This window comes from Staurois parvus, unplaced genomic scaffold, assembly GCF_062004578.1.
Source record: "Staurois parvus isolate SC_StPar_1 unplaced genomic scaffold, SC_StPar_1.0 ptg000132l, whole genome shotgun sequence".
Lineage (NCBI taxonomy): Eukaryota > Metazoa > Chordata > Amphibia > Anura > Ranidae > Staurois > Staurois parvus.
The window spans coordinates 7,897,501-7,923,981 of NW_028317928.1; the positions used below are offsets into that span (position 1 = coordinate 7,897,501).

Sequence of the window (26,481 nt, forward strand, 5' to 3'; positions counted from 1 at the left end):
CGAAAGAGCAGACCGGGACCGCGCAAGGCACGCGCTTTCAACACATATGTTTTTTGTTAATTGCACACAAATGTGCGGCCGCTCGGCGTCTAGGCCCAGACGCTGGGAGACCGCACATTTGTGTGCGGCTGGCGTGAAGGGGCTAAAAAGACTTTTTTAAACACTTACAGACCGGACACTTTTACCCCCTTCCTGACCAGGGCAATTTTCAGCTTTCAGCGCTATCACACTTTGAATGACAATTTCGCGGTCATGCAGCACTGTACCCAAATGAATTTTTTTGACACAGATAAAGCTTTATTTGGTGGTATTTATTCACCGCTGGGTTTTTGGTTTTTTTTTTGCTATGTAAATGAAAATGTCCAAAAATTTTGAAAAAAAGTGTTTTTTTAATAAAATTTTGCTAATAAATAATATTTCATCATAAAACTTTGCCAAAATTTGTATGTATGAATGTAAGTTAGGGACCTTAGACTGTACACCCCTTGAGGGTTAGGGACTGATGTGAATGTACAATATATATGTAAAGCGCTGCCAGGGGCGGACTGACCATTTGGAAACTTGGGCACTGCCCGAGGGCCTGGGGTCAGTAGGGGGCCCCATGAGATGCCCCTGGTATCTTTTTCATAGGTTTTTTTGAGTTTGGGCAAGGACACAGGGGCCCCATGATCCCCTATTGCCCGGGGGCCCCATGAGTTGTCAGTCCGCCCCTGGCGCTGCGTAAATTGACAGCGATATACAAGTACCTGAAATAATAATAATTTACTTACCTAATCCTCCCTGCACAAGACTGGTCTGGCACCCCCATATTCTAGCAGTCTGGAGATGTGGATTGTTCCTGATGTCATCAAGCCCAGATCCGGCTCCATACACCAGGAACAATCCACTGCTAGACCATGGGGAGGGGAGCACCATTTTCCGATGGAACGTAGGATTGGGTGAATATATGCTTTCTCCTCACCTCTAGATACAATAAGCAGCTGACGCCCACAGTGTGGGAACAGCCCCACTCCATGGAAAGCTTAGTTTGCCCGGAGATGGGCTTTAAGAACACTGAGGGTTTGATCTCACTTTTATGGCAGGATCACCAGTTATTATTTTAATTAGATCTGCGGATTTTGAAACGATTGAAAACAAACTTGTAAACTGCATGAATTAAAGCATATCAAAGAGTTGACTGATTGAGTTTACATCTACTTCAGTCCTTGTATGGGCCTTTCCATGTCTAATTAGATTTGATGCATCAGTAAAACCCCTTCCACACACACAACAAAGACACGGCCAGACGCCAGAGGGAATTATTTCACAAGTTTTGGTCTTGTACACCACATCCTACATCCTGATTGGGTTCAAGGCTTCTCCCCGGTATGAGTCTTCTGATGGACAAAAAGATAGGATCTCCGGGTAAAACATTTCCCGCACTCCGAACACGAATATGGTTTTTCTCCCGTGTGGATCCTCTTGTGTCTGGTAAGAGCTGAACTGATAGGAAAACGTTTCCCACACTCAGAACACGAATATGGCTTCTCGCCGGTGTGAGTCCTCTGGTGTACAATAAGGTGCCCTATCTGGGTGAAACATTTCCCACACTCTGTACAGGGATATGGCTTCTCCGCTGTGTGGATTCTCTGATGGACGATAAGATGCCCAATTTGGGTGAAACATTTCCCGCACTCGGAACACGAATACGGCCTCTCTCCTGTGTGAGTCCTCTCGTGCTCGATTAAAGTCGATTTCCGCGAAAAAAATTTGCCGCATACAGTACATGAATATGGCTCCTCCACCGTGTGATTTCTCTGGTGAGAGATGAGGATCGCTCTTTGGGTAAATACTCTTCCGCACACAGGACACGGGAACCTTTCACCCCCTCTATGGTCAATGGGGAGGGGGATGGGAGGAGATAAATTGGAAATACGTCCCCCGTGTGTAGAGGGATGAAAGGACAGATCTGCACTGGGAAGGATTGAATGGAGATATGGCCGAATTAGGTTTTCTTCTGAAGAATCTTCTCTGACTTCATTTTCTATTGCAAGAGAGATAATAGGACATTCCTCCATGTTATTCCCATTTTGTTGTCTGTCTGGAAGATACAGAGAATGACTGGAATGATTATTCGTTGAGGAAAGTAGAAAAATTGCATTGAACCTATAGAGTTATTATAGTGTTACTGAACCCACAACAGTACATTCAGTCTGTATATGCATGCTGGGTATACTCACTGTGGAACCAAAGGGGTTAATCCTCTGCATTGTGTAAAAAGGATGTTTGATCCTGTCTTCTCTGATCCTCCCCTTCTTCCAGTGCCCCCCCTCTTATCTCCTTATGAGACATATCGTGTGGAGACTCTCTGCACATGCTCAGTTTAGTGTGTATTGCTAAAGTTTTTTGGGTTTTTTTCTTAGGAGGGTGCATGTGATCAGCACAGGGCCAATCAGCGCTGTCCAGACAGAGGCCAGGGGTCCCCCATCCTCCTACAGTAGAATAAAAACTCCTCCTACAAGCTTTAACCAGTGCTCTGCTGAAGTCACAAGCCTGCTATACACAACTGATGAGAAAAGGGATTTAGCAGTTTATAGGGAGAGCGGATATAGTGAATGCAGGGTCTGGGGAGAGCGGATATAGTGAATGCAGGGTCTGGGGAGAGCGGATATAGTGAATGCAGGGTCCTGGGAGAGCAGATATAGTGAATGCAGGGTCCAGGGAGAGCGGATATGGTGAATGCAGGGTCCGGGGAGAGCTGATATGGTGAATGCAGGGTCCGGACAGACCAGATATAGTGAATGCGGGGTCCAGGGAGACCGGATATAGTGAATGCAGGGTCCGGGGAGACCGGATATAGTGAATGCAGGGTCCGGGGAGACCGGATATAGTGAATGCAGGGTCCGGGGAGACCGGATATAGTGAATGCAGGGTCCGGGGAGACCGGATATAGTGAATGCAGGGTCCGGGGAGACCGGATATAGTGAATGCAGGATCCGGGGAGAGCGGATATAGTAAATGCAGGGTCCAGGGTTTAGTAATACTGTAAACTATTGATGTAAATGACCTGGTTCCTGGGCAGGCGACTTCTACAGCCCACGGTCTCCTTGACTTTTGAAGTGCCAAATTACAGCTAAAAGGTCCAGATACAACTTTATTTAAAAAAAAAAAAAGTCAGGGGGACAATCCAAAGAGTATCCAATGCATTTTGGAGGTCCAAAAATGCCCCTTCACCAGGGCTAGAAAAACCATAAGGACGTCTCCATATCAATATGACATTCATTCCTCAGGGCCGTAGTTTTTCTATTGTACTGATAGGAAGTCCTTGTATTATCTCTGGTTCTTTTAGACCCCCAAAACGCATTGGATACTCTTTGGATTGCCCCTTTATTGGAATAAAGTTCTATGTAGACCCAGGGGTTTTTTCTCTCAGAGAATAGGTGCAGGAACTCCCCCCTTTTTAGTCACTTCTTGACACCCCCCCATGCACCATCCTTTGGTTCCACCCCCTACCCACCTTCCAGTACCGCTCCTTTTAGAGAGTTCAGAGACAAGTATCATTTTGTGGTGCATGGAATTTGTTAATGATAACAAAAGAGCAGTAAAACAGGTTCCCCCGGAGCCAGCAGCAACAGCCAGCCCAAGCAACAATAGATCCCCCAGCAACAAAATACCCCCCATCTACAATAGACCCCCCAGCAACAAAATACCACCCCATCTACAATAGACCCCCCCCCAGCAACAAAATACCACCCCATTTACAATAGACCCCCCAGCAACAAAATACCACCCGATCTACAATAGACACCCCAACAACAAAATACCCCAACAGCAACAATAGATCCACCGGCAACAAAATACCGCCCCATCTACAATAGATCACCAAGCAAAAAAATACCACTACATCTACAAAAGAACCCCCCATCAACAAAATACCACCCCATCTACAATAGACCTCAACAGCAACAATAGATCACAAGCAACAAAATACCACCCCATCTACCATAGACCCCAATAGCAACAATAGATCAACCATCAACAAAATACAGTGACATCTATAAAAGACCCCAATAGCAACAACAGATCCCCAGCAACAAAATACCACCACATCTACAATAGATCCCAACCGCAACAACAGATCCCCCAGCAACAAAATACCACCCCATCTACAATAGACCTCAACAGCAACAACAGATCCCCCAGCAACAAAATACCACCCCATCAACAATAGACCTCAACAGCAACAATAGATCTCCCAGCAGCTAGCATCATTGGACTAGCCAGCAGCAAAGACACCTCCCTCAACAGTAGACCCCTTGCAGCAACAATAGACCCCCCAGCAGCAACAACAGACCCCCCAGCAGCAACAATAGACCACCACACAAAATAGATCCCCCACCAGTGGCAATAGATCCGCAGCAGCCAGCATCAATAGACCTTCCAGCACATCCCAGCACCCCTTGCCATTTCATACATCCAGTGCTGGAGGTGTCAGAAATGCGTTTCCCCGAGTTCCCGCTGTGTAGACCTCTTAGCAGTGATGTGGCCCTTCAGTCTCTGTTATTGTTACAGAAATGTTTAATAGGCCACTAAACAGAAATGTTCTAATAAAGTACATTAACAAATATCTACATTTCAGGAACCTGTATAGACACCCATAAACCCCCACAAGGCAAAAGTCCTATAACGAATTGTTGGTCCATGTGTCTAGTAGACTATAATAGTAGAATACAATATAATAGACTTGTCTGTGATTTTGACCCAGAATAGAATTAAGGGCAGCACAGTGTGGTTAGCACTTCCACCTGGCAGTAATAGGGTGGTTGGTTCGAGCCCCAACCACGGCATTGCCTGCCTGGAGTCTGCATGTTCTCCCTGTGCCTGCGTGGGTTTCCTCCCACACTCCAAAGACATGCTGGTAGGCTAATTGGCCCCAGTATGTGTATGTATGAATGTGAGTTAGGGACCTTAGATTGTACACTCCTTGGGGGCGGGGACTGATGGTAATATACAATATCTCCCAGACGTGAGTCCACCCCTCACATTTTTGTAAATATTTGATTCTCTCTTTTAATGTGAAAAGACTGAAGAAACACTGAACAACACTGAAGAAATGACACTTTGCTACAATGTGACGTAGTCAGTGTACAGCTTGTATAACATGTAAATTTGCTGTCCCCTCAAAATAACTCAACATACCGACATTGATGTCTAAACTGCCAGCAACAAAAGTGAGTCCACCCCTAAGTGACAAGGTCCAAATTGGGCCCAAAGTGTCAATATTTGTGTGGCCACCATTATTTTCCAGCATTGCCTTAACCCTCTTGGGGATGGAGTTTACCAGAGCTTCACAGGTTGATACTGGAGTCCTCTTCCACTCCTCATCATGGACGACATCATGGAGCTGGTGGATGTTAGAGACCTTGCCTTCCATTTGAGGATGCCACATAGATGCTCAATAGGGTTTATGTCTGGAGACATGCTTGGCCAGTCCATCACCTTTACCCTCAGCTTCTTTAGAAAGGCAGTGGTGGTCTTGGAGGTGTGTTTGGGGTCGTTATCATGTTAGAATACTGCCCTGCAGCCCAGTCTCTGAAGGGAGGGGATCATGCTCTGCTTCAGTATGTCACAGTACATGTTGGTATTCCTGGTTCCCTCAATGAACTGTAGCTCCCCAGCGCCGGCAGCACTCATGCAGCCCCAGACCATGACACCCCCACCACCATGCTTGACCGAAGGCAAGACACACTTGTCTTTGTACTCCTCACTTGGTTGCCGACCACACACGCTTGACACCATCTGATCCAAACCAGTTTATCTTGGTGTCATCAGACCACAGGACATGGTTCCAGTAATCCATGTCCTTAGTCTGTCTTCAGCAAACTGTTTGCGGGCTTTCTTGTGCATCATCTTTAGAAGAAGCTTCTTTCTGGGACAACAGCCATGCAGACCAATGTGATGCAGTCTGCGGCATATGGTCTGAGCACTGACAGGCTGACCCCCCACCCCTTCACCCTCTGCAGCAATGCTGGCAGCACTCATACGTCTATTTCCCAAAGACAACCTCTGCATATGACGCTGAGCATGTGCACTCAACTTCTTTGGTCAACCACGGTGAGCCCTGTTCTGAGTGGAACCTGTCCTGTTAAACCGCTGTATGGTCTTGGCCATCGTGCTGCAGCTCAGTTTCAGGGTCTTGCCAATCTTCTTATAGCCTAGGCCATCTTTATGTAGAGCAACAATTCTTTTTTTCAGATCCTCAGAGTTCTTTGCCATGAGGTGCCATGTTGAACTTCCAGTGACCAGTATGAGACAGTGAGAGCAATAACACCAAATGTAACACACCTGCTCCCCATTCACACCTGAGACCTTGTAACACCAATGAGTCACATGACCCCGGGGAGGGAGAATGGCTAATTGGGCCCAATTTGGACCTTGTCACTTAGGGGTGGAGTCACTTTTGTTGCCAGCGGTTTAGACATTAGTGGCTGCGTGTTGAGTTATTTTGAGGGGACAGCAAATTTACATGTTATACAAGCTGTACACTCACTACGTCACATTGTAGCAAAGTGTCATTTCTTCAGTGTTGTCACATGAAAAGAGAGAATCAAATATTTACATAAATGTGAGGGGTGGACTCACTTCCGGGGCATACTGTATATGTAAAGCGCTGCGTAAGTTGATGGTGCTATATACAGTTGCAAGAAAAAGTATGTGAACCCCTTGGGATTACGTGGAGTTTTGCATGAATTGGGCATAAAATGTGCTCTGAACGTCATCTAAGTCACAACAATAGAAGAACACAGTCTGCTGAACATAATACTACACAAACATTAGATATTGCCATGGTTTAATTGCACATAACATGTAAACATTCACAGTGCAGGGAGGAAAAAGTATGTGAGGCCCTAGCTTAATGACTTCTTCCAGAGCTAATTGGAGCCAGTAGTGAGCCAACCTTGACTCCAATCAGTGTGATGATATTGGATGTGTTGCTGACAGCTGTCCTGCCCTTAAAAAACACACACCTGTTTTGGGTTTACTGGTTTCAAGAAGCCCTGTCTGATGTGAACCATGCCTCGCAGAAAAGAGCTCTCAGAAGACCTACGATCAAGAATTATTGACTTGCATGAAGCTGGAAAGGGTTACAAAAGTATCTCCAAAAGCCTTGATGTTCATGTGTCCACGGTAAGACAGACTGTCTACAAATGGAGAAAGTTTAGCACTGTTGCTACTCTCCCTAGGCGAGGTCGTCCTGTAAAAATGACTGCAAGAGCACAGCGCAGAATGCTGCATGAGGTAAAGAAGAATCCCAGAGTGTCAGCTAAAGACCTACAGAAATCTCTGGCACATGCTAACATTTTTGTTGACACATCTACAATAAGGAAAACATGAAACAAGAATGGAGAACATGGGAGGACACCACGGAGGAAGCCATTGCTGTCCAAAAAGAATATTGCAGCACGTTTGAAGTTTGCAAAAGAGCACCTGGATGTTCCACAGCACTACTGGCAGAATATACTGTGGACAGATGACACCAAGATTGAGTTGTTTGGGAAGAACACACAACACTATGTGTGGAGAAAAAAAGGCACAGCACACCAACATCAAAACCTCATCCCCACTGTGAGACATGGCGGAGGGAGCATCATGGTTTGGGGCTGCTTTGCTGCCTCAGGGCCTGGACGGATTGTTGTCATTGATGGGAAAATGAATTCCAGAGTTTATCAAGACATTTTGCAGGAAAACGTATGACCATCTGTCCGCCAACTGAAGCTCCGCAGAGGATGGGTGATGCAACAGGACAATGACCCAAAGCATACAAGTAATTCAACAAAACAATGACTGCAACAGCACAGAATACGCCTTCTGGAGTGGCCCAGTCAGAGTCCTGACCTCAACCCCATTGAAATGCTGTGGCATGACCTTAAGAGAGCGATTCACACCAGACATCCCAAGAATATTGCTACACTGAAACAATTTTTTGAAGAGGAGTGGTCCAAAATTACTCCAGATCGTTGTGCAGGTCTGATCTGCAACTACAGGAAATGTTTGGTTGAGGTTATTGCTGCCAAAGGAGGGTCAACCAGTTATTAAGTCCAAAGGTTCACATACTTTTTCCTCCCTGCACTGTGAATGTTTACATGTTATGTGCAATTAAACCATGGCAACATCTAATGTTTGTGTAGTATTATGTTCAGCAGACTATGTTCTTCTATTGTTGTGACTTAGATGACGTTCAGAGCACATTTTATGCCCAATTCATGCAAAACTCCACGTAATCCCAAGGGGTTCACATACTTTTTCTTGCAACTGTAAGTACCTGAAATAAATAAATATCAATGTCTGCCCCACAAGAAGAAAATTCCAAGCAGTCCTAGTGACCGTTTCTATTCCTGTCTAGCATAATATCATCTCCTGAGCCTACTAATACTTCTCCACGATTCCAGAACCTTAAAGTGTATCTAAAGCCTAAACTTTTTTTTTTTTTTTAATTTTGGAGGTACTTCTGACAAGTAACAGGAAAAGGCATGGAGTCTGGATTACACACTTCAGGGCCGTATAGCATGGAGGACAATGCCATAGCCAAGAAAGAGCTTTATAGCAATAGAGCATTCTCTGCAGGACAACTGATGTCATTCCTCACCTGTGTTGATCTCTGGAGGAATGTCCTCCACTTTAATCCTCACGTGTTCGTCTTCTTCCTCCTCCTCAGATTTGAAGTTTTCTTGAGTCTGTCTGGTGTCTCCGGGGTCTGTGAATAAAGATGAGAGTGAAGCCCCCTGTACTGAGATGTACACAATATGATGAAAAGTTTGTGGACACCTGATAATCTCATATACTATATGGCAAAAGTGATGACACCCTCTCTTACAGAAAATATTGAGTGCGGGTGATTCCAATGAAGGTCCTTGTTAATGTTACAGCATACAAAGAAATATTAAACAACTGTGTGCTCCCAACCTTGTGATGACAGTCTTAGACATGACGGTGTCCAAAAGTCAGGTCCACAATGATATAGTTTGATGAGCTTGGTGTGGAGGAACCTGAGTTGCCTTCACAGAGCCTTGACTTCAACCCTATTAAAAATCTTTGGGATATACTCAAATGCCTATTGCGTGCCAGACCTTCTGGTTCAATCTCAGTACTAGACCTCACAAATGCACTTTTTATTAAACGGGCCAAATTCCCACAGACACGCTTTCCAGTGGAACCTGTTATAGCCCCAAAGTGTTGCTCAGTTGTGCTCATGGTTTTGTAATGGTACATTTGACAAACGCATATATTGTAGGTATGATGGTCAGGTGTCCACAAACATTTGATCATATAGTGCACAGGTGTCAAACACAAGGCCCCTGGGCTGAATCCGGCCCTCCAGGCCATTTCATGTGGCCCTTGCACCTCTCCTGCAGGTACCCCCTTGTCTCCGCCCCCACCTTGTCTCAGCAGTTAGCAGCAGAGAGAATAGAACTCCTCTGTCAAGTCCTGCACCTCTTAGTGCAGCTGTAGCACCCCCTCATCTCTGCCTCCCCTGGTCTCAGCATTCAGCAGACTTTGGAAACTGACTCCACTCCTCCTCTGGTCCTCCTCCAGACCCTGCACTTTCTGCTTTCCAGCTCTGCATCCAAAGGGGGTGCACGGCGATGTTAGGGAGGGTGTGGGATTCTTGATATCTGATGTAATGGGAAGGGTGGGGTGCTGTGGACATCTAGTCTTACAGATACAACCTGCCCTTTGAGGGCAACCATAATGCTGATATGGCCCACGATGAAATGGAGTTTGACACCCCTGATATTATTATTATACAGTATTTATAAAGCGCCAATAGTTTGCTCAGCGCTGTACATTACAATGGGGGACAGAACAATAACAATACAATACAATGCAAAACATGAGGGGATCGAGGGCCCTGCTCTTTCGAGCTTACAATCTAGGAGGGAGGGGATGGTGGCACAGGAGGAGAAAGCTGTGGGGGATGGAGTGGTAGGAAGAGTGGAGGAGGTCGGCAGGTTAGCAGGGAGTGGGGTAGGCTTCCCTGAAGAGGTGGATTTTCAGGGTGTGCCTAAAGGAGAGGAGAGTAGGTGATAATCTGATGGGTTGGGGCAGGGAGTTCCAGAGGATAGGTGACACCCTGGAGAAGTCCTGGAGGCGGGCATGGGAGGAGGAGACCAGGGAACTAGAGAGGAGGTCTTGTGAGGAGCGGAGTGTGCGTGCTGGGCGGTACTTGGATATTAGGTCGGTGATGTAGTTCGGGGCAGTATGGTGGACAGCTTTGTACGTCAGTGTTAGGATTTTGAATTTGATCCGTTGTGCAATCGGAAGCCAGTGGAGGGATTGGCAGAGGGGGGTGGCGGAGACAGAGCGGTTGGAAAGGTGAATGAGTCTGGCAGCCGTATTCAGGATCGACTGAAGAGGGGATAGCGAGCAGCGAGGCAGGCCAGTGAGGAGGGAGTTGCAGTAGTCGAGTCGTGATATGATGAGGGAGTGGATGAGCTGTTTAGTGGTTTCTGGGGTTAGGAACGTGCGGATTTTGGCGATGTTGCAGAGGTGGAGTCTGCATGAGTTTGTTAAAGATTGGACTTGGGGCTGGAAGGATAGGTTGGAGTCCAGAATGACACCAAGTACTCTGGCCTGCGGGGCGGGTTTGATATTGGCGTTGTTGGACATGATGGAGAAGTCAATGGGGGGTGGTGTCCGGGCTGGAGGGAAGACAAGAAACTCGGTCTTGGAGAGGTTCAGTTTAAGGAAGTGGAGCGACATCCAGTCTGATATGTCGCTCAGTAAGTGTGTAATTCGGGCAAAGACTGGAGGGGGTGAGGTAGGGGGTTGAGAGATAGATTTGTGTGTCGTCGGCATATAGGTGGTAGTTGAAGCCGTGAGAGTGTGTGAGTTGGCCAAGGGAGGAGGTGTAGATGGAGAAGAGAAGGGGCCCGAGGACGGAGCCTTGAGGGACCCCAACAGAGAGGGGGAGTGAGGGGGAGGTGGTAGCATTATAGGTAACGCTGAAAGAGCGTTGTGACAGGTAGGATGAGAGCCAGGAGAGAGCAGAATCTCTGAGGGCGAGGGAGTGTAGTTTTTTTGAGGAGGAGGGGGTGGTCGATATATAGTGTATGAGAGACCCCAGAGAGTGTGTGTGTGGGAAGAATGGTCACTTCTCAATGACATGATGTGAGGAGAGGAGAGGCGGTGTCAGGAATGGACTGGCCAGCAATAGTGGGACTCAGCTGCCTTATGAGCTGCAGTACCAGGGCTGGCCAGCGGGTGGAGCCAGCAATCAGAGACTCAACCTTGCAGCCAGTCAAACACCTGGAACTAATTATACTGGTGTATTTAAGGGACATTCAGACCTGCAGACTCTGCCTTGGTGTTGTGTTTCTCTTGGGCCCTGTATCCTGTTCCTGCTCTCTGTTCCTGTCTGATTCTCTGCTGACCCTGCTCTGATCCCTGGCTTGTCTGACCATTCTCCTCTGCCTGACCCTCTGTACCACGCTGCCCGCTACCTGCTGAACCTGGCCTGTGACCCCGACCATTCTCTGCTTGCTCCCCCTGTACCTACCTGCCCGACTGATATTGACCCAGCCTGCCTGACGACGCTTGCATTGTATGTACTATTATCTGTGGGTGGTTGGTTGGGTTTGTTTGCACTGTATTATGTTTAGTATTGCACTGCGTTTATGTTTGTATGGTTAGTGTTAATAAATTACATTGTTTATAACATATCTGAAGTCTGCGTTTCCCTGCGTCAGTCACACACCTCTGGTCATACCCGGGAGCCCTGACATTACACCAAGGCCAATCCTGACCAGAAGTGGCTGCACAGGGAAGCCATCTTGGCTTGTTGATGGGAAGGATGGATCTTGATGAGGTTGTGCATTTATATCTGCTAGTGTTTGATGACAGGGAGTATGCTTATCAAACTCTGAAGGAGTATCCCCGGGATGAACTGCTAGAATGTATACGGCTCGCTCATGTTCTAGTAGATCAGGGCACAGAGTTCTCTGAGGTGCAGCCATTGATTGAGGTTTGTGCTGAGTTGGTTTCATCTGGTACCCCCGAATGCAGGGATGAATTTTTGCCACCATTTAGTGCAGACCAGGTAGAGTCCCTGGTGTGGTTATTAGAGGATGATGTGGGTTACTTTCTGGAGCGTTATTCCGCATGTTCACCACAGATACTAAGAGATTGTATAAACGCAGTGCAGTCATTGACCAGACAGGCTTTGTGTAAGCTCAGCTTTGTTCAACCCATACTGCAGACATGGACAGATTTGTTGCACCCAGCCTCAGTCAGCTTACAAAGACCCAGTCCTGCTTCTAATCTATTTCCTCAAAACTCTATTCCTGCATTCCCAACAGCTCCTCCTGCCCTGCTATCTACCGCATGTCAGTACCCTGTTCCCACTCGCTGCACCTATCCTGCCTTTAACCCTGTAAAAAAGTCCTCTGTAGCAACTGCTCCCTCTCCTGTTCCATCCTCCAGTTCTTCTCTGTCTCCAGCTGCTCCATTCGTTTGCAGACCTGCGTTTACTTGCAGTGCTCCAGTAGTTAAAACCAGAAAAAAGCAACAATTCTTTCCAACCAATACCATCCTGCCAGTATCCAAACCGGTGAACCTGCCTTCCGTGGTTCAGCCTGAAGCCTCTACTCAGCCTGAATCCTCTACTCAGCCTGATGCCTGTACGCAGCCTGATGCCTCTCTTCAGCCTGAAGCCTCCACTCGGCCTGAAGCCTCCACTCGGCCTGATGCCTCCACTCGGCCTGAAGCCTCCACTCGGCCTGAAGCCTCCACTCGGCCTGAAGCCTCCACTCGGCCTGAAGCCTCTACTCAGCCGGACGCCGGCATTCAGCCTGATGCCTCTACCCAGCATGATGAACTGATCCAGCCTGACGATCCTATTAGGCCAGTTGACTCGATGCCCGCTGTTGATCCAGATGATCCGGTACCTAATCCGGTGCCCGCTGTCGTGCCAATTGACTCAGAGCCCGCTGTCATACCTGGTGACCCGATGCCCGCTGTCGAGCCAGACGATCCAATGCCTGGTGACCCGGTGCCCACTGCCTTGCCAGATGACGCGGTGCCCGCTGGCAAGCCAAATGACTTGATGCCTGGTGACCCAGTGCCCGCTGTCATACCTGGTGACCCGATGCCCGCTGTCGAGCCAGACAATCCGGTACCTGATGACCTGGTGCCCACTGTCGTGCCTGTTGACTCGGAGCCCACTGCCTTGCCAGATGACGCGGTGCCCGCTGTCGAGCCAAATGACCTGATGCCTGGTGACCCGATGCCCGCTGTCCAGCCAGACGATTCAATGTCTGCCCCAGTGCCTGCGGTCATGCCAGTTGACTCGGAGCCCACTGTCGTGCCTGGTGACTCGGTGCCCGCCGCTTCGCCTGGGGGCCCGACACCTGTTGCTCCGCCTGGGGGTCCGGCGCCCGCCGCTCCGCCTGGGGGTCCGGCGCCCGCCGCCCCGCCTGGGGGCCCGGCGCCCGCCGCCCCGCCTGGGGGCCCGAGACCTGTCGCTCCGCCTGGGGGCCCGAGACCTGTCGCTCCGCCTGGGGGCCCGGCGCCCGCCGCTCCGCCTGAGGGCCCGAGACCTGTCGCTCCGCCTGGGGGTCCGGCGCCCGCCGCTCCGCCTGAGGGCCCGAGACCTGTCGCTCCGCCTGGGGGTCCGGCGCCCGCCGCTCCGCCTGAGGGCCCGAGACCTGTCGCTCCGCCTGGGGGCCCGGCGCCCGCCGCTCCGCCTGAGGGCCCGAGACCTGTTGCTCCACCTGGGGGTCCGGCGCCCGCCGCTCCGCCTGAGGGCCCGAGACCTGTCGCTCCGCCTGGGGGCCCGAGACCTGTCGCTCCGCCTGGGGGCCCGAGACCTGTCGCTCCGCCTGGGGGCCCGAGACCTGTCGCTCCGCCTGGGGGCCCGAGACCTGTCGCTCCGCCTGGGGGCCCGGCGCCCGCCGCTCCGCCTGAGGGCCCGAGACCTGTCGCTCCACCTGGGGGTCCGGCGCCCGCCGCTCCGCCTGAGGGCCCGAGACCTGTCGCTCCACCTGGGGGTCCGGCGCCCGCCGCTCCGCCTGAGGGCCCGAGACCTGTCGCTCCGCCTGGGGGTCCGGCGCCCGCCGCTCCGCCTGAGGGCCCGAGACCTGTCGCTCCGCCTGGGGGTCTAGCGCCCGCCGCTCCGCCTGGGGGCCCGATGCCTGTCGCCCCGCCTGGGGGTCCGGCGCCCGCCGCTCCGCCTGGGGGCCCGAGACCTGTCGCTCCGCCTGGGGGCCCGAGACCTGTCGCTCCGCCTGGGGGCCCGAGACCTGTCGCTCCGCCTGGGGGCCCGAGACCTGTCGCTCCGCCTGGGGGCCCGGCGCCCGCCGCTCCGCCTGAGGGCCCGAGACCTGTCGCTCCACCTGGGGGTCCGGCGCCCGCCGCTCCGCCTGAGGGCCCGAGACCTGTCGCTCCACCTGGGGGTCCGGCGCCTGCCGCTCCGCCTGAGGGCCCGAGACCTGTCGCTCCACCTGGGGGTCCGGCGCCCCCCGCTCCGCCTGAGGGCCCGAGACCTGTCGCTCCGCCTGGGGGTCTAGCGCCCGCCGCTCCGCCTGGGGGCCCGATGTCTGTCGCCCCGCCTGGGGGTCCGGCGCCCGCCGCTCCGCCTGGGGGCCCGATGCCTGTTGCCCCGCCTGGGGGCCCGATGCCTGTTGCCCCGCCTGGGGGCCCGATGCCTGTCGCCCCTCCTGGGGGCCCGATGCCTGTCGTCCCGCCTGGGGGCCCGGTGCCTGCTGCTCCACCTGGTGGCCCGCTGCTTTGCCTGGTAATCCGATGTGCCTCTGCCCGGAGTCCTGCCCGATGTGCCTCTGCCCGGAGTCCTGCCCGATGTGCCTCTGCCCGGAGTCCTGCCCGATGTGCCTCTGCCCGGAGTCTAGCCCGGTGTGCCTCTGCCCGGTGTGCCTCTGCCCGATGTGCCTCTGCCCGGAGTCCAGCCCGATGTGCCTCTGCCCGGAGTCCAGCCCGATGTGCCTCTGCCCGGAGTCCAGCCCGATGTGCCTCTGCCCTGAGTGCCAGTCTTTGATATCCCGCCAGTTACCAGACCTGGGCGGTGGAACATTTTGCCCAGCTAGGACTGTTTGGAGCGTCCTGAGGCCGCTCTTTGAGGGGGGGGTACTGTCAGGAATGGACTGGCCAGCAATAGTGGGACTCAGCTGCCTTATGAGCTGCAGTACCAGGGCTGGCCAGCGGGTGCTCCCAGCAATCAGAGACTCAACCTTGCAGCCAGTCAAACACCTGGAACTAATTATACTGGTGTATTTAAGGGACATTCAGACCTGCAGACTCTGCCTTGGTGTTGTGTTTCTCTTGGGCCCTGTATCCTGTTCCTGCTCTCTGTTCCTGTCCGATTCTCTGCTGACCCTGCTCTGATCCCTGGCTTGTCTGACCATTCTCCTCTGCCTGACCCTCTGTACCACGCTGCCCGCTACCTGCTGAACCTGGTCTGTGACCCCGACCATTCTCCGCTTGCTCCCCCTGTACCTACCTGCCCGACTGATATTGACCCGGCCTGCCTGACGACGCTTGCATTGTATGTACTATTATCTGTGGGTGGTTGGTTGGTTTGTTTGCACTGTGTTATGTTTTAGTATTGCACTGCGTTTATGTTTGTATGGTTAGTGTTAATAAATTACATTGTTTATAACATATCTGAAGTCTGCGTTTCCCTGCGTCAGTCACACACCTCTGGTCATACCCGGGAGCCCTGACAGGCGGAGTCTAATAGAGGCTGATGGCTCCTGACCCCCCAACTGGGCACATACTGTCCCCCATTACTGTCTACTGACAGAGGAGGGGGGAGAAGAAGAGATTGTTGTAGTGACTGAACAAGGAGGATCTGGGACTCTTCTCTGGATTTAATGTTTATTCCTCACCTGTGCTGATCTCTGGAGGGAACTCCTCCTCCTTATACAACTCATCATCCCTCGCAGAAGACTCTTCTGCTTCTTCTCTAAAATCATTCTGGTTCATATCTGACATCGTCTACAAGAGAATAAGAAAGTTTCCTCTACTATCAGCATTATTGATTTGTTTAAAAATAACAGAAAGAGGTCTTGGGAGGCATTCTGCTCCCGATGAGTCCTGTAGGAGGACTGTTAGATGGAACAAGATGGACGTGTCCACGTCAGATTCCCACAGCAAGAATGGAATTTCATTGGGCTTCAAGTTATTTTTAATCCTAACGCCATTGTGGAGAAAAGAAAGGTTGCTGCCCATTGATGATTTCACTGTAATCTGAGTTTTTTCCACAAAACAACCACAAGACTGCCCGCTCTAACGCATTTCACCCAACAGGGCTTAGCCGTAGAGACCCGATAAGAGGGGGTGGTCTTCAGGCGGAGACTGCTATTGTGGTTTACACCATTACAATGACACCATCGGTGTGTGCCAGCTTTTCCTTTTCTCCAGTGTTCAGAGTGTGGTTGACTCTGTTGACTCCCTGCACCCGGTGTTTTGGTGATCTTGGGAAGGCTATAACTTTGAGTGGAGGAGGAAGCATTATCTTGCCCAACTCCAGGATTTTAGCAACCCCCCGCACCCCCATCTAACCAGTGATATGAAAAAAAAATTCCAAATGCCAATTTTACTTACCTGAATCTATGGTCTAAAGATTATCCTTCTCTCTTCTTCTGTTTACTTTAAAGGAGTTCTTCTTCAGATGTCCACATTACCGCCTGCATGATGTGGACACCTATTGGTGAAGGCGACACTTCCAATGACCACTTCCTCTCTCATTTGCTCCAGAGGCTGGAAAACTTACAGCTTGGTGAAGATAAGGAGTAGGCAAAATGCACAGTCACCAGGACAGGAAATTGGCTTGGCTCACAGAGGAAACTGTGATTTTGATCCATTACATTGCCGGATGGCTTAGGTAGGCCATAAACGGTACAAATTTTGCAGGAAAGAAATTTTCCCATCAATACAGACAGTGCTGCTAGCGATAAACACAAATGAATCCGGCAGGCTGGTTGTGCCCAAGTTGATCAATCAACTTGGTACATTCAGCCTCCCCACATACAGTTTGAATCTTGGCTGGTTCCTTCTGAAGATTTGAACCATCTATGGTCGGCCTTGGAAAGAGTTGTTAGGATAAGACTGAGGAGAAAGGTAATTGATGCACAAGGCACTATTTGCCATTACTTTTTGCATGGAGTTGGGCTTTAACTGTTCCCCTTTAAAAACTCATTTTAGATATTACCTACCTGAAAATAGTGAGGGATCTCCTGATGTTCCTGTGTGGAGTCCCGGGAATACAGAGGACGGGGACATCTCTCTGGTGGGTTCCCATTACTGGATCCATCTGTAGGAAACACACACACTGACTGAATACATTGTTTCTATGTCTTTATATCAGAGGTTGTGTGTATCTAGGTGGATCCTCAATACAAGAAATTAAAGTCTCCTCTTACCCGGGGGTGTGAGGGGCGGTCGGTTCTCCATCATGACATCAGATGAGCAGAAAGAGAAAGTGTCTTCCTGATAAATATAATGATACAGTCACCACCCAGACACATCCCTTGTCTGTTACTGGATAATGTCCTAGAATTTCCATCACCGCTCACCTCTGCTGTCAGCAGCTCAATGATCTCGCTGGTGACTTCTCTAACCTTCTTACTCTTTCTTATGGAGTGAAATGGAGGTTCTATAAGAGGTCTCTGATTCTTCATCATGCAGGAAGCAACCAAGCCATCAGACAATTTGAAAGCAATATAATTCTGTATTGAAAACCAAAACACCAAGGTGTTAAAGTCAGAATCTGTCTGTTGTATACTATAAAATATATATACTGTCTATAAGCCCATACTGTGCACAGGGAAAACACATTCTCGAAAGTTAGTGTCAAAGATTTAATACAGTTAAGAGATAAGGTTTGGATCATGTTACAACTAGGTAAGTCAATGCATCTCTGAGCTTAGCAGCAAGGTTGGCTATATGCCCTGCAGACTAGGAAACTGTCTTTGCATTCCCATGAAAAAGCAGATGGACAAAGACTACCTGAAAAGGGGACTCTTATATAGCTGATACTAGATGGAATTTCTAAAGCATAACTCTGAGGTATGCTCATTTGCTCTAGTTTATGTCATCATCCAACCTGGATTAAACCTTCTCAAAGTATTCAAATGATTGCCATTATGTGTTTACCATCAACCGATATGTAATGTCATTTAATACTCCCAGTCAGTTCTGTAATATATTAACAGAGATGAGAGTGATGTCATGTGACCTCCCAGAATCCTCCTCAACTCTCCAGTCAGGTCTGTGTTTTATTAATAGAGATTAGAGTGACATCATGTGACCTCCCAGAACCCTCCTCACCTCTCCGGTCAAGTCTGTGTTTTATCAATAGAGACAACAGCGACATCATGTGACCTCCCAGAATCCTCCTCACCTCTCCGGTCAGGTCTGTGTTTTATTAATAGAGATAAGAGTGATGTCATGTGACCTCCCAGAATCCTCCTCACCTCTCCGGTCAGGTCTGTGTTTTATCAATAGAGATAAAAGTGACATCATGTGACCTCCCAGAATCCTCCTCACCTCTCCAGTCAGCAGGTAAACAATCTCCAGGGTGAGCTTTAATATCCTTTCAGTCATGTGACTCCGCTCCTTCTCCATCCTTGGTCAGGCGATCTAAGAGGTGCGTTCTCATAAATTAAATTCACCTTCCTTTAAACCATTTGGCTGTATCAAGAAATAAAATTTAGGAATTAGAAAAACCGCAATCTATATAAATGTATATACAGTAGAAGAAATAGGCTTTGATGTACTTACTGTAAAATCCATGCTTCTGGGGAAAAAGAGAGGGAGGGAAGTTTTTATTTTTCTCGTCTTCTTCCCTCCTCCTGTGTTAAAAAAAATCCAAGATTCTACCCACCCTCTCCACAGTCCACTGTTGCCCCTGACTTCCTCCTCAGCCCAGCTCAGGGCAGAATGACACGTTCTCAATCTACCCATTTCTTGTGAGTCCAGCTTGTCATTTACACTCCATGCCCTACGGGGGCGTACTATCACACAGGCTTGAGCAGCACTGATTTGGTCTCATCACTTCCTGTCTTGGCGACACCCTTTATGTTAGATTTTGGCATCTTACACAAGCCCCATTTTTTAGGAGTTCAGGTGTTTTTTTTTTCTACTCATCTGACTTCATCCTATTGCTGTCAATCGAATATACGTTGGACACAAATCTTTTCTTTTTTTTCTAAGCTCTGGTGGGTGGAGCAAAACATGTCAGGGGGCGTGGCTTTGGTAGAGACTCATGAGCTGAGGCCGTTTTCAAGTCTACCCTAGGTTAGCTGTATGGGAGTGCGGCGCTTCTTTGATTTTGGACTTAGAAGCAAACAAATGCAGTTCAATTTACCTCCACCTGCCCGTATACATTGAGCTTCCATTCAGATTTGATCAAATCGCTAGCCTGAAAGGTGCCGCACTGAAGATATGAGGACTAATTTACACTAGTCTTCTGAAGAGCAATCCACTGCAGATGACAGGCAGTGACGAGGCAATATAACCGATACAAACCTGCGCCACCATACCGTACCCTACACACAGTTGTGGCATGGCCCAATGCAAGTGAATGGGTCACATTCAGAGGTTGATACTGACCACCAAAAGCTTCAAGAAGGATGATTCTTTGCTGCAGCATGTGTACACCCCCATCTGCTTCAAAAAGGGAAGTGGTTCGGGGGTGCAGTACAACCATGGGTCAACCACTTTTTTCCAACTGCAAATGTAAATCATTACTCAGACGATATAGCACGTCATATTTGAAAAAAAATTTTGCAATTCATAAACCTGCCCAACTTTTGTTTCTAAGATCTTAAAGGGAGTGTCAATCCCAGGGTGATAGTTTCATTTTTCCACCAGCAAAACAAGATAAAGTGCTTGGTCCTTGTGTTCCGCAGCTGCTTGGGCAGCAGAGACCCTCGCAATGAAGAATACAAATTTCCTCCCAAAAAATTAGCCAGTGAAGTTCTACAACAGAGGTGTCAAATTGGTGGCCCTCCAACTGTTGCACAACTATAAGTCCCATCATGCCTTTGGGAGTCATGCTTGTAACTGTCAATTTTGCAATGCCTCATGGGACTTGTAGTTTGGCAACAGCTGGAGGGTCGCCAGTTTGACACCCATGTTCTACAGAGTGATGACACAATGGCGCTAACATGTACAGCCTACTGATCCCTGACTGTGTGCTGTATAGACAATGTTTCTCAACCTTTTTGCAATTGCGGCACCTTTTAAAAGTATGCAAAATACCAAGGCACTCCAGTCTAAAATGAAAAAAATTTAAATGTGATTTATCAATGGGAAGCCTGAGACGAACCACACAGAACCCTGATCAAGAGGTTCCCCCATCACATCAGAGGTTCCCCCATCACATCAGCAGCCCCACTTCACATCGGAGGTTCCCTATCACATCAGAGGTCTTCCCACTACTGATCCTTCTCATCACATCAGAGGTCCCCCATCATATTAGAGGTCCCACTATCATATCAGAGGTCCCACATCACATCAGCAGTCCCACTTCACATCAGAGGTCCCACATTACATCAGAGGTTCCTCCATAACATCAGCAGCCCCACTTCACATCGGTGGTTCCCCATCACATCAGAGTCATCCCATTACTGAATCTTCTCATCACATCAGAGGTCTTCCCATCACATCAGAGATCCCCCCATCACATCAGAGGTTCCTCCATCACATCAGCAGTCCCACTTCACATCAGAGGTCCTGCACCTAAGTATTCTCATGACATAAGAGGTCCCTCATCACATCAGAAGACTTCCCATCACATTAGAGGTCCCACTATCATATCAGAGGATCCCCCATCACATCAGCAGCCCCACTTCACATCGGAGGTTCCCCATCACATCAGAGGTCTTCCCATTACTGAATCTTCTCATCACATCAGAGGTCCCCCATCACATCAGAGGTTCCTCCATCACATCAGCAGTCCCACTTCACATCAGAGGTCCTCCACCTACTAAGTATTCTCACGACATAAGAGGTCCCTCATCACATCAGAAGTCTTCCCATTACATTAGAGGTCCCACTATCATATCAGAGGATCCCCCCTCACATCAGCAGCCACACTTCACATCGGAGGTTCCCCATCACGTCAGAGGTCCTCCCATTACTGAGTCTTCTCATCACATCAGAGGTGCCCCATCATATCAGAGGTCTTCCCATCACATCAGAGATCCCACTATCACATCAGAGGTCCCACATTATATCAGAGGTTCCTCCATCACATCAGAGGTCCTACACCTACTAAGTACTCTCATCACATAAGAGGTCTCCCATCACATCAGCAGCCCCATTTCTCCTCAGAGGTTCCCCATCAGGTCAGAGGTCCTCCCATTACTGAGTCTTCTCATCACATCAGAGGTCCCCCATCACATCTGAGGTCCCACTATAAAATGTATTTTTTTCAGGTACTTATATAGCACTGCCAATTTTACACAGCGCTTTACATATATATTGTACATTCACATCAGTCCCTAACCCTCCAGGGGCATACAACCTAAGGTCCCTAACCCACATTCATACATACACATACTAGGGCCAATTTAGACAGGATCCAATTAACCTACCAGCATGTCTTTGGAGTGTGGGAGGAACCCAGAGTATCCGGAGGAAACCCACGCAGACACAGGGAGAACATGCAAACTCCAGGCAGATGGTACCATGGTTAAGATTCAAACCAACGACTCTAGTACCGCCAGGTGAAAGTGCTAATCATTTAGCCACTGTGCTGCCCAAAATCAGAGGTCTTCCCATCACATTAAAGGTCCCACTATCACATCAGAGGTCCCCCATCACATCGGAGGTCTTTCTAATTCAGAAACACTGCTATAGATGACAGTTGACCTAATCAACAAGTTCATACCACCACCCCCCTCTATCCAGCCCAAGCAGAGGGCTGGGATGCCCTTCTCCCATTAAAAGAGGATATAATTACCTCCTCAATAGGTCCCTCCAACCTCATATCCACCACCAGCAGGCTTAGAAAAATGATTGGAGCTACTCCTCCTCCTGAGAGCTACAACAAAATGGCCACTTGGAAAAGCACAAGAACCAAAAACATTCTAAATAAAATTCTACTGCTTCCAAGTTATTAGCTTTAAAGAATTGCTTACTTACACAGCATTAGCTTTGTTTTACGAAAACAATTGTTCTTATGGAATATTGGAGATTATGAGTTCTACAACAAAATGGCCACAGCATCGTCTGTACCAAAGACACTTCTTCCCCTCAAAAAGAAGATGGTCAGCCTCTAGTGGTGGCTTTAGCTCTACACAAGTATAAAGGGTGTGTTGCCGAGTTCAAGCGCTCTTGTTCTGACAATATGACCTCAGAGTGACAAGTCGAAGAATTTAGAATTTAGTGTGCTGAAATAATGGACACAATGACCATCATCAACTTCCTTAGGGTATCCCCATCCCATCAGCATCCTCAACTGAGAGGATTCCGTAGAGAAGTCGAGGCAAATGATTTATCATTGCTTAGTAAAGGCTGCGTGTTGGAAGCTTTTGGTCCATTTCAATGGAAATTGTATCATTATTACATTGGCCAAACACTAGCAGATTTTGAAACAAACATTCAGGAGAAAATTATCAGCACGTTTGATGACCTGACGATTGTAAATCGAAACTACCTAAAAAAGTCAACCTTTTATCATTCGATTTTAGAAAGAGTGGACCTTTCCAAACGAAAACCACATCCATTGTTAGAAATTCATTAATTTGAAAACAATTTCCATCCCGTTCCTTCGGATTTTCTTGTCATTGTGGTACAAATTCCCCCCAGCCCGTGCCACCTCAACTGACTTCACCATAAATATTGATAACACAATCATCAGTCCCTCCCCTCATGCCAGGGTACTAGGTATAACCCTAGACTCCCATCTGTCCTTCCAGCCCCAGATCCAATCGCTGAGAAAATCATGTAGACTTCACCTCCGCAACATCTCCAAGATACGCCCGTTCCTAACCTCGGAATCCACTAAGCAACTTATTCACTCCCTTGTTATATCTCGCCTTGACTATTGTAACTCCCTCCTCATTGGCCTACCTCATCGCAGGCTATCCCCACTCCAGTCTATCATGAACGCTGCTGCCAGACTCATCCACTTTACTAACCGCTCTGTATCTGCCACCCCTCTCTGCCAATCCCTCCACTGGCTCCCAGTTGCCCAACGGATAAAATTCAAAACACTAACAAGGACATATAAAGCCATCCACAACACTGCCCCAATTTACATAACCGATCTTGTCTCTAAATATCACCCAAACCGTACTCTCTGCTCCTCACAAGACCTCCTACTCTCTAGCTCCCTTATCTCCTCCTCCCATGCTAGTCTCTAAGACTTCTCCAGGGCGTCACTCATCCTCTGGAACTCCCTACCCCAATCTATCAGACTATCGCCTACTCTACTTACTTTTAGGCGATCACTGAAAACCTCTCTCTTCAGGGAAGCCTATCCCGCCCTCTCCTAATACTGGAATCCTCTACTCTTCAAACCACTCCATCCCCCACAGTTACTACCTACTGTACCACTCACCCCGCCCTCCTAGATTGTAAGCTCCAAGGAGCAGGGCCTTCAAATCCCTCTTGTATTGAACTGTATTGTTACTGTATTGTCTCCCACTATAATGTAAAGCGCTGAGCAAACCGTTGGCGCTATATAAACCCTGTATAATAATAATAATACAAAAACAAACATTGATTTGGCCTCGCTATGGATTAGGCAATCAAATGAATGTTCTTAAAGAACCTCTTGCTCACCCAAGCAAAAGCAAAGTGAAATAAAAATAAGCACAAGGGACATTATTTGCCATCTCTCTGATGTGGCCCTTGTGCTGTCTCCTGACTTAGTAGAAATCCTCCGATCCCCCCTACCCCTCAATGCCATAATCTTCCAGTGTGGCGGGGGTAATAGTAACTGATGGAGCTGTGACAGGCATTCACTAAGAGTGCCCGACTATGCCAGCCCTTTCCACCACGTTCTCCATTCATAGAAGCTGTACTACCACCTCCATGAATGAAAAACAATCTATGAATGGAGGAGGTGGACCTTTTAATTATCTGCCCGTCCTCCCTTTATAGATCACGTTTAATTCATAGAAGCTGTATTACGGCTCCTATGAATGAGGGAGGAGGGCAGAAAGGATGGGCGTAGTCAGCACTCTTGATGAAGATTTCTACTAAACACATCACAGAGATGGTAAGTAATGTCCCTTGTGCAGGTTTTTTTTTTTGTAACTAAACTTAGACTTTAAAGATGTGTTTTCAAAGGAGGTGACACAGCCCTTTAAGTGGGCACACGAGGGATGTCTACAGACAGAAATTATTGATCTGCAAGCAAAGGTTGCACGAAGGGTGCGCTCAAACTTGTACTTTAAACCAAAGTGCCAGTGTGAGTGCTCCGAACCATGCCTGGGATCAGTTAAGCATTCCACGCTTGGGACCACTTGGAAGAGGTAGTCCCAGATTTGGTTCACTTGTCATCTGGAATGGTTTGCTTCAGTATGTGTGCACCCTAAGGGAGCATTTTGGAGTAATTGATCCTGGTAATCTGAGACTACAAATTGTGCCTGAAATTTATTTCTCTGGTCTAACCAAGGTAGCACTACACACCTTGACCATGTTTGGATCTATGTACAACTGTCAGTCAACATTCTCCTCTGTGAACATTATGAAAACTAAGTATCATTCCAGGCTCACCAAACACTTACATACACTATATTGCCCCAAATATTGGGCTGCCGGCCTTTCCACGCACATGAACTTTAATGGCTTCCCTGTCTTGGTCCATAGGGTTCAATATTGAGTTGGCCCGCCCTTTGCAGCTATAACAGCTTCAACTCTTCTGGGAAGGCTGTCCATTATGTTTAGGAGGGTGTCTATGGGAATGTTTGACCATTCTTCCAGAAGCACATTTGTGAGGTCAGGCACTGATGTCAGACGAGAAGGCCTGGCTCGCAGTCTCCGCTCTAATTCATCCCAAAGGTGTTCTATGGGGTTGAGGTCAGGATTCTGTGCAGGCCAGTCAGGTTCCTCCACCCCAAACTCGCTCCTCCATGTCTTTATGGACCTTGCTTTGTGCAGTGGTGCGCAGTCAGGTTGGAACAAAAAGGGGTCATCCCTAAACTGTTCCCTCAAAGTTGGGAGCATGAAATTATCCAAAATATCTCATTATGTTGACATTTTAAGAGTTCCCTCCAATGGAACTAAAGAGCAAAGCCCAACCCTTGAAAAACAATCCCACACCATAACCCCCCCCCCTCCACCAAACTTTATACTTGGCACAATGCAGTCAGGCAAGTACCATTCGCCTGGCAACTGCCAAACCCAGACAAGTCCATTGCCAGAGAAGCGTGATTTGTCACTCCGGAGAATGTCTCCACTGCTCTAGATTCTAGTGGCGGCGTGCTTTACACCACTGCATCCGACGTTTTGCATTGCACTTGGTGATGTAAGGCTTGGATGCAGCTGCTAGGCCATGGAAACTTATTCCATGAAGCTCTCTATGCACTGTTGTTGTGCTAATCTGAAGGCCACACCAAGTTTGGAGGTCTTTAGCTATTGACTCTGCAGACAGTTGGCGACTTCTGTGCATTTCAGCATGCGCTGACCCCGCCCTGGCATGTTACGTGGCCTACCACTTGGTGGCTGAGTTGCTGTTGTTCCCAGTTGCTTCCGCTTTGTTATAATTCCACTAACAGTTGAGCGTGGAATATTTAGTAGCCAGGAAATGTCACGGATGGACTTATTGCACAGGTGACCACCTATCACGGGATCATGCTTGGAGTCACTGAGCTCCTGAGAGCGACCCATTCTTTCACAAATGTTTTTAGAAGCAGTCTGCATGCCTAGGGGTTTGATTGTATACACCTGTAGCCATGGAGGGGATTCAAAACACCGGAATCCAATGATTTGAAGGGCTGGCCCAATGCTTTTGGCAATGTATTGTATGTGCACGATAATGGTAACAACTCCATTTAGGCCAAGGTTCAAATTACTGGCAGGACAGTCAAAGGCCTGTTTTTCTTAATAGACATGAAAAGTTGAGAGTTTTAAGTGGGTAAAAAAGATAAAAGGGAAGCAAAAGATAATTATAGTCATAGCAAAAACATGAGATTTAGACCACTTCTGAAAGAAAAATTTCTAGTGACCACACCTCCTTGAATTTTAATTCAATCACCTAGTCTATTGTATCAGTTTCAAGTTCCAGCACCCTCCTGTTGGTCTATCTTAGGGAGACTGAATTAAAATTCATGTAGGTCCAGTTAGTAAAATGTTCTTTCAGCAGAGGTCCAGATTTTTAGGCTAGGTTCACATCTCTGTGGTTGAGGAACATGCGCAAAAACGTGTTCTGAGCCAGAGAGAAATGCACTGCACTTTAGATGTGTTGGGATGCCATTAACTCTTAATTAATGGCATTACAGTCCTCAGTCTCCCCCATTACTGTCCTCATAC

The 26,481-nt window shown here is 48.4% G+C and overlaps 2 protein-coding genes across 2 annotated transcripts in view; both read right to left on the minus strand.

Moving 5' to 3' along the window:
* The window catches only part of LOC149466279 (uncharacterized), a 139,235-nt gene that overhangs the window by 67,936 nt on the left and 44,818 nt on the right, over nucleotides 1–26,481 (minus strand). Inside the window, exon 9 of the mRNA XM_089672727.1 lies at nucleotides 1,352–2,080. Coding sequence (XP_089528853.1) covers nucleotides 1,352–2,080 — 729 coding nt within the window. The remainder of the gene's footprint in view (nucleotides 1–1,351; nucleotides 2,081–26,481) is intronic.
* Nucleotides 15,991–22,034, minus strand: LOC149466281 (gastrula zinc finger protein XlCGF48.2-like). The gene is made up of 5 exons (XM_089672989.1): nucleotides 21,962–22,034; nucleotides 18,541–18,684; nucleotides 17,568–17,720; nucleotides 17,415–17,481; nucleotides 15,991–17,305 (listed from the first exon to the last, which is right to left on the minus strand). The coding sequence occupies exons 2-5, from the start codon at nucleotides 18,616–18,618 to the stop codon at nucleotides 17,193–17,195; spliced, it is 411 nt and encodes a 136-aa protein (XP_089529115.1). The 5' UTR covers nucleotides 18,619–18,684; nucleotides 21,962–22,034; the 3' UTR covers nucleotides 15,991–17,192.

Excerpts from the sequence above, each read along its gene's own strand:
- LOC149466281 (XM_089672989.1), bottom strand. The coding sequence starts at position 18,618 with ATGGAGAAGGAGCGGAGTCACATGACTGAAAGGATATTAAAGCTCACC. Across the intron at positions 17,721-18,540 it reads TTTACCTGCTGACTGGAGAG|AATTATATTGCTTTCAAATT; the intron begins GTGAGGAGGATT and ends TTTTCAATACAG. Across the intron at positions 17,306-17,414 it reads ACCGCCCCTCACACCCCCGG|ATGGATCCAGTAATGGGAAC; the intron begins GTAAGAGGAGAC and ends TGTTTCCTACAG.